Raw genomic sequence first — 9,008 nt, 5'->3', positions numbered from 1 at the left:
TAGCAAGTGAGAAGCAGTAGATGGAGAGTAAAACGAAGCTATTTTCATTAGTTTGAGAGCAATTTTGGTCATGTTGATCAGCGATCTAAATAACTCATGTATGTGGACATATGTTTAAGTTTGGAGGTATCCAAAAAATAGGTAAATGTAAGCTATTTCGAATTAACTTGGTAGAAAATTGATGACAGATTTGGAATGTAATTTTTAAGAAATTTAGACATGAATAGATCTGTATTAGCTAGCTAACAATAGGGTTGGAAATACAATTTACACGTAATTAAGTTATAATTGTTGTTGTTGTCTTCTTGTCTTAATGGCTAATAACATCTGCACCACTTCCTTCATCTCTGGCCTATTTTGTGGGTTTACATCCCAACATTTCTTCATTATATCTGACAATGCTGTTGGACAACTTTTTGGTATCTCAGGCCTTCGATACTGAAATTTACATACAAAACAACTCCATAGTTAATTTGACAATTAATTAATGACAAGCTAGGGACAAGTAAGCAATTAGTAAAGTACCTTGTAAATTTGATGTGAGATTTTACTATGAGAAATGTGTTGAGGGTATGGAAGTAAACAAGCATACATTTCCCACAAGCAAATTGCAAAGCTGTAGACATCACATTTATGATCATATGACGAACCGCTCAAAACCTCAGGAGCCATATAACCCATAGTTCCACTTGTTCCAACCATCATAGGAGAATAAAACTTACTAGAGATTCCGAAATCAATTATCTTCACTCTTCCATTTTTGTCAACAAGTAAATTTTTAGTCTTCACATCTCTATGAACAATCTTGTTGGAATGAATGTAATTCAACCCTTTAGCAACATCCAATGCAACTTGTATAGTTGTATCCAAAGGCAATTTCTTCTTCAATATTGTATGTTTGGAAAGATAGGATTGAAGAGTACCTCCACCAACATATTCCACAACTATGCAACAATATCCATTTGTACTTAGTACATTTGCACATTTTTTACATTTTATTTTAATTTTTGACACATTCGTCTTCTTTATAGCTCCAATGAACTGCACAAAATTAATATATTTCAGCTGATTTGCAAATAAGAAAATTAATTATGTAGATATATATACTACCTCAGCAATATTGGAGTGTTGAAGATTGCACCAAATAGAAACTTCTTGCATGAATACCTCTTCCATCTGCTTTTTTTCTATTGAATCATCTCTCAAATCAAATATTTTAACTGAAATTCATCATGTGTGTTAATTAAAATTTTGATAAATACATATTACTTTTTCAACCTCTAAGTTTCCCATGATAACATGGTAAAATTACAATATTCAAGAAACATAATAATCACTATATAGTCATTCTAATAACAATATTTCTAAGAAACCTAACACTAATAAAATTTTACTACAATCATTCTAACAACAATATTCAAGAAAAAGTAACCGTCAGATATATAGTTTTCAAGAAAAAGTAACTCTAATATATATATATATATATATTTTTACTATAATCATTCTTACAACAATATTCAAAAAATGTAACCCTGATATATATAGTTTTCAAGAAACGTAACCCCTATATATAAAGTTTTACTATATGCATTCTAATAAACAATAATATTCAAAAATAATGTACAAAACTATATTCAGTTTAACAACAATATTCAAGAAACGCGTTAAAAACAAATTGGAAAGTATATGTATAAACATTAATGAAAAATTAGTAATTAATTAATTATACCTGCGACTTCTTTGTCGTCGTAAATGCCTTTATAAACTGCCCCATAACCTCCAAAGTCAATTAAGTGTCCGACAGTAAGTTTTGAAGGATCAAGTTCCCAGTCTTCTTTCTTCTTCTTCATGTTAGCAGCTTCCACGCACCTAATTTTATTCATTGTAGTTTTGATTACTTTTTGAAACAAATTTTAGGGAAGGGACGTGTATATATATTACTATGATTTATTTCCTATTCGAAAAGGAATTATTAATTACTATAAACGCTTTTGTGGAATTCAAATTCCTATTAGGAAACGGATTATTAATTAATTACTATAGATAAAAAAATTTCGTTGAATTCAAATTCCTATTAGGAAAGGGATTATTAATTACTAAGATAAAAGTTTTAGTTGAATTCAAATTATGATAGGGTTAGTTAGTTGTATTCAAATTATAATATGATTAGTTAGTTGCGATAAGTTATCAGTTATAATAAGATCCATTATGTTGACTATTTGATTTGTTGTGTTGTATTTAAAACAATAAATTTTAAGAACAATTTATTTGTGTGTAAAAATACTTTTTTTTTATTTTATATAATAACTCATTAAAAATTCAATTAAAGAGCCATCAACGGTGATTTGATCCCAAACTCTTTTTTCTAGATCACTAGGTATAAAAAAAAAATATAATTAATGGTCTCTTGCTTGGTTTCCCCTCAACATGGGCAATTAAATCCCAAATTAGTTTGAAATCTAAGAGTCGAGGCATCAATAGGAATTGTTGTACACAAGTAAATCACTTTAACGTGCAGACTTGGTTCAATTTATTCAAGAGTCACCTATTATTATGCGTTCAGATATTTCAACAATTATTATACAAGAAAACTTATATAGAAGTGCATGGAACAATCACACCTATTGGAAAGTGAATAAGTCCAAACTTCAAGTTTTGCAAAAGGGTTTTTTCTCATGACATTGTAAACACCAATCAAAGCAACACAATCATATTGCTGGAAAAGATGGACAAAGAAAGTTGTCAAACTAATAGATATTTTCTTTTCTTGGTGTTACCCAAATTGAAAAGTAAAGTTCTGATACCACTTGTTGGAATATATGCATCCACTTATTACTATAGGACCAGTTCCTCTACAGGATATTAACAACATAAAAGGAACAAATGCTAAAAGTAAAGCTTGAACACATAAATTTTTTTTCATAGAAACCTCCTTACTCAAGGGAGTAAAACCACAACTTCTCGTAATACGAATTTTCAAATTGTTATTACCGAACTTCACAAGTAACAGTGAAACACAGTTTACAACACGAGATTAACCTGCTAATCTCAACACTAAGTAACACCTCCTATTACTTAAATCCGAGACTAAGCAGATGTAACACTCCCACTGTGATAATCCTAACTGATTAATGTAGACTTTGAGTATAAGAAACATAGTTCATCCTAACTATGTTGTTACAAATATTCACACAAACATGAAACACTTCTCTCACAAATGAAACAATTCCTACAATATATGCACAAATACAAGCTATCAAAATAGAAAATGAAGGAAGGAAGCTGGAATGCAAATATCACATTGCTTGCAATTTTGAGGCTTGATTTTCTCTCTTTGAATGAATGAATGTTTTGTTGTTTGAGTGCTTAATATAGCAACCATGAAAATCTATTGTCCACTGTACGAACAACTACGCTCATTCTGATTGGTCTAGGAAACTAGCATCTCACCAACGCACTGAAGTGACAGCTTGCCATCTATAGAGCATTATGACTTGTACGAACATACTCTGTAGAGGACCGGGTCCATACACTTGTGTGGAGATCATCAAAACTTTATAAGTAGTAGTACTTATCAGAGGTCATTGGAAAATATTGACAAAGTAGTTGGAAGCGGCGGGCTTGCGATTAAACAAGAGACCTCTTCGGATATACTTCAAGAAGAATAAGACTGGTGGAATTATGTAAAGTATTTGTTGGTGTGGGGTACTAGTGCAAGACACTCCCCCAGCATTGTGGCTTTGCACAAATGCTTGAGGATGAAGATGTGTACGATTGTTAAGAAAAAAGAGGGGGAATATGGATGAGGTAAAGGCCAGTTGAAATCACATTCTAATGCTCCTTCTCATATATCTGAAAGTTAAAAGAAGGCTTCATTGAAATGTTGATTGAGCTACATAGTGGAGTTGCTAGTTCTAAATGTCGATCTGGAATGATACATGTGCCAAGTATTACTATTGAAGAATAAGCTATATAATGAGAATAGCTAGAGGTTTTTCAACTTTATGAAGTGAAACCTATTTATCAAAAGATTTCAGTGTTGTATTCTATATTTGATCATGTTACACTACAGAGTAAGTAAAATATCTGGAGTTATGTTACTAAATTATTTTTGTGATAAAGCAATTACTATGTTATGTATTGTATTATGTTTTATCTTGTATTTAAAGTACTATGTTGTGTATTCTATTTTAAAATTAAAATTTTCATCTTATCATTTTAATTTTGTGCATTCTTTATAGTGAATAATATTAAAATGAAATTATATTATTGACGAAAATTAGAAAAAGAAAATCAAAATATTTTAGTCGGGGATGAAAGTAGTATATATTAAATAATTTGTTTTTTTAAATATTATATTACATTTAAAAAATTATGAATATTAGATATTTAATTAATGACATTATATGTAAAATAATATGTTAATTATAAAATAATAGAAATAATAATAAAATATTGAAAAAGTGAAATAGAGAGTGTGAATAGTATATTATTCAACTCTCTCAAAATGAAGAATAGAGTCTAAAATTAAAAGGGATTGAAGTTTCATTCTCTATAAATAGAGGTGGGCTAAAGATGATCTTAACATTCTTGTTTGTAAAGGGGAAAATATCACTGTTGTTGTTGGGTTATGGTTATGATATTACCTAAGTACCTAGGGTTTGTATCAAGATCAGATCACTACAATTTCTTTTAATCTAACAAAGAAAAACCCTAGAATAACTTCATATGATGAACCAAAAATCGAATTTTGATGTTCCATAACAAATAAAAACCCTAGAATTCGAGAATTGAACATAGTTCCATAGCAGTTAGATCAAAAAAGTTATAATTTTTTTGCGGTTAAAAACAGAATGATAGATAGCAGAAGAACACAAACTTGAGAAATTTGCAGCCTTCTTCGGAGAATTCGCACACTAAATTATCGAGCTTTCTTCTCAGAATGTTGGATAATTTCTCAAAATTATTTTTTCGTCAAAGTTTTGCTATTAAAAGAATAGGGGAAGTAAATATAGTGGGACGATCCTCCCAACGGTCATATTTGGACACCTTTTACTAAATTACCCTGGTTTGCATGCTAATTACAAAAACGGAATTATACCGCAAGAATTGGAATTTTGTGTAATATAACATGATCAAAATAGAGAAAATTACAATCATCAAGGGTGTGTTTGGTATGTCTGAAAATATTTTCTAAAAATTCTTTTTCAATTTTTCCATGTTTGGTTGGTACATAGAGTGTACAAGTTATCCTGGACACGATAGTTATTTTACAAACGAGAATATCAAGCTCTTTGCAATAGCGAAACAGTATGCCAAGTACTTATTATATGAGGTAACTTGACAGAAGGAGGATTCCTCTTCGCAAGCATGTTATATAAAACTACTAAATAAATGTTTTCACCTCTTAAATTACATTAGCAAAAATCATTCGAAGTATTATCCATCCCCTAGAGCTTTTAAGGGTCATTTGGAAGAAATATTAATAATGCAATGATTATTTTTTATCAAGTGTTTGGTTCATTGTTTCCCATCCAATGTTGTGTGTGGTTTGAAGCTCTATAAGACGCTTCTTTCCAATTATACCCTTGGATTATTAAAAGATAGTGTATTTCATGTATAGCATTATGTATAGAATTATGACATTTTCATGTTCATTCCATTGGTGAACTTCAGTGCATTGAATTGGTCAATATTACTCGTCACATTGTCCTCTCACATATGACTATTTCCAGAAATGAATTGTTAATAGTCCCCAATATTTGTATCGGATGGTTTTGACATTATTAAAGTGATACGTAAATATTGAGGTTCGATAACTATATTTAAGTTTCTAAATTTGATACAAGTTCAGTCATAATAGAATAAAGGAAAACCAACTGTTTTATTTTCTTTCATATACCTAACGTCTACAAAACAAAAATCATTTAAAAGAAAGTACAAAATGTTGAGTGCATATAAACACTTTGCATGTTTGTGACTGGAAATTATCCTTTTTTCTTCTCTTGAACCCTTCAATTGAAAGAAAACCAGGTACTCTATTTCAATTTCTGATGAACATTTGAAGTCATATGTCAATACAACTAAATGTCAAACTTGTAGAACCAACACACCTGTAATTTTCACCCCTCACAACTTCCCAACGACGCTTCCTCTTCTATCATATTAGTATTTTCTTGTCTCTCTTGAAGCCATCTTAAGCACAACGTTGTAAATGGGTGATATTCATCCATTTTTGTCCGAACATGACGCAAAGAACCTGAAATATAAATAGATAGAAATTTTTTGATTGAGGAAAGCTATTTCGAATTAAATTTACTATGTTTATTTTTGAATTTTTGCCGTAAGTTTTATATTATTATTTTTCATATTTTTCCTTCTTTAATTAGTAAATTACTCATTTTCGGGATTGGTCGAAAAAAATAAATTCAAAAAACTTATTTAAATTGTTCAATTTAAGGTTACTATATTTAATTGTAAATTTTTGGCGTTAATTTTACATTATTTTTTTCTTACTTTTAATTAATCAATTACTCATTTTTGGGATTCACCAAAAAAAATAAAAATTTTAAAAAATTGTTGAATTGAAGGTTACTATATTTGTTTGTAAATATTTGACATTAATTTTATATTTTTTCATATTTTTTATTGATCAATTACTCATTCTCGAGATTTCCTGAAAAAATAAAAATTAAACAAAATTGTTAAAAAAGACTCGGTAATTTATTTAAAAGAAAATTGATTTATGGGTCGGTTAAGGTGTTTATGGGTCCGAACTTTTTAAAGGCATAATTGATCCCTTTTCATTTTAATACAAATGTTATGTGCTAAGGTCAAAATGACATGTCAATGGAAATGAGCTGGATATGTCCAGCAGATCCACTAACGTCTACAAGGGCATATATAGGCGAAAGGTTAGACGGCGAGGGTACAGATGAACCAAAACTTAAACAGGATGTAACTAGACCTTTTCGAATAGTTTAGGTGCATATATGACCCTTTCCCCTTTTCATTTTGTGTCTCAAATTTCAACTACAATATCATTATCAAACCGCAAACATTAATTTGATCAATAACCAAAAATTTTGACAAACTTTTTTTTTTTTTCCAAGTTCAAGAATGGTAGGTTTCAAATTCTTTCCCAATTTAAATTTCAGTAATTACTAAAGATTTAATATGAGTTCAGTAATTAAGGTGTGTTGTACAACCCTAAGGGGTCATATGTCAAAATAGAGTTTATCGCGTGTAGTCCGTTGAACCTTTGAAGTGTTACAACTCTGATCGAGGTATGTATATAATAGCTCAAAATCCTGACATTAAATCCACACCAAAAACTAGATAGCAAGTGAGAAGCAGTAGATGGAGAGTAAAACGAAGCTATTTTCATTAGTTTGAGAGCAATTTTGGTCATGTTGATCAGCGATCTAAATAACTCATGTATGTGGACATATGTTTAAGTTTGGAGGTATCCAAAAAATAGGTAAATGTAAGCTATTTCGAATTAACTTGGTAGAAAATTGATGACAGATTTGGAATGTAATTTTTAAGAAATTTAGACATGAATAGATCTGTATTAGCTAGCTAACAATAGGGTTGGAAATACAATTTACACGTAATTAAGTTATAATTGTTGTTGTTGTCTTCTTGTCTTAATGGCTAATAACATCTGCACCACTTCCTTCATCTCTGGCCTATTTTGTGGGTTTACATCCCAACATTTCTTCATTATATCTGACAATGCTGTTGGACAACTTTTTGGTATCTCAGGCCTTCGATACTGAAATTTACATACAAAACAACTCCATAGTTAATTTGACAATTAATTAATGACAAGCTAGGGACAAGTAAGCAATTAGTAAAGTACCTTGTAAATTTGATGTGAGATTTTACTATGAGAAATGTGTTGAGGGTATGGAAGTAAACAAGCATACATTTCCCACAAGCAAATTGCAAAGCTGTAGACATCACATTTATGATCATATGACGAACCGCTCAAAACCTCAGGAGCCATATAACCCATAGTTCCACTTGTTCCAACCATCATAGGAGAATAAAACTTACTAGAGATTCCGAAATCAATTATCTTCACTCTTCCATTTTTGTCAACAAGTAAATTTTTAGTCTTCACATCTCTATGAACAATCTTGTTGGAATGAATGTAATTCAACCCTTTAGCAACATCCAATGCAACTTGTATAGTTGTATCCAAAGGCAATTTCTTCTTCAATATTGTATGTTTGGAAAGATAGGATTGAAGAGTACCTCCACCAACATATTCCACAACTATGCAACAATATCCATTTGTACTTAGTACATTTGCACATTTTTTACATTTTATTTTAATTTTTGACACATTCGTCTTCTTTATAGCTCCAATGAACTGCACAAAATTAATATATTTCAGCTGATTTGCAAATAAGAAAATTAATTATGTAGATATATATACTACCTCAGCAATATTGGAGTGTTGAAGATTGCACCAAATAGAAACTTCTTGCATGAATACCTCTTCCATCTGCTTTTTTTCTATTGAATCATCTCTCAAATCAAATATTTTAACTGAAATTCATCATGTGTGTTAATTAAAATTTTGATAAATACATATTACTTTTTCAACCTCTAAGTTTCCCATGATAACATGGTAAAATTACAATATTCAAGAAACATAATAATCACTATATAGTCATTCTAATAACAATATTTCTAAGAAACCTAACACTAATAAAATTTTACTACAATCATTCTAACAACAATATTCAAGAAAAAGTAACCGTCAGATATATAGTTTTCAAGAAAAAGTAACTCTAATATATATATATATATATATTTTTACTATAATCATTCTTACAACAATATTCAAAAAATGTAACCCTGATATATATAGTTTTCAAGAAACGTAACCCCTATATATAAAGTTTTACTATATGCATTCTAATAAACAATAATATTCAAAAATAATGTACAAAACTATATTTAGTTTAACAACAATATTCAAGAAACGCGTTAAA

General features: G+C 29.7%; 2 protein-coding genes across 2 annotated transcripts; both read right to left on the bottom strand.

The window, feature by feature from the left end:
- Positions 1-254: 254 nt before the first annotated feature.
- On the bottom strand, positions 255-1,161 carry LOC107006343 (serine/threonine-protein kinase STY13-like). The gene is made up of 3 exons (XM_027913388.1): positions 1,111-1,161; positions 526-1,041; positions 255-438 (listed from the first exon to the last, which is right to left on the bottom strand). Exons 1-3 carry the CDS (start codon positions 1,159-1,161, stop codon positions 283-285), a joined length of 723 nt encoding a protein of 240 aa, XP_027769189.1. The 3' UTR covers positions 255-282.
- Positions 1,162-7,593: 6,432 nt separating this feature from the next.
- On the bottom strand, positions 7,594-8,500 carry LOC107006342 (serine/threonine-protein kinase STY13-like). The gene is made up of 3 exons (XM_027913395.1): positions 8,450-8,500; positions 7,865-8,380; positions 7,594-7,777 (listed from the first exon to the last, which is right to left on the bottom strand). Exons 1-3 carry the CDS (start codon positions 8,498-8,500, stop codon positions 7,622-7,624), a joined length of 723 nt encoding a protein of 240 aa, XP_027769196.1. The 3' UTR covers positions 7,594-7,621.
- Positions 8,501-9,008: the final 508 nt, after the last annotated feature.

The sequence above is a fragment of the Solanum pennellii genome, chromosome 12 (assembly GCF_001406875.1).
Source record: "Solanum pennellii chromosome 12, SPENNV200".
NCBI lineage: Eukaryota > Viridiplantae > Streptophyta > Magnoliopsida > Solanales > Solanaceae > Solanum > Solanum pennellii.
The sequence above is the reverse complement of the archived record's forward strand: the minus strand, read 5'-3'. Positions and strand labels throughout refer to the sequence as shown.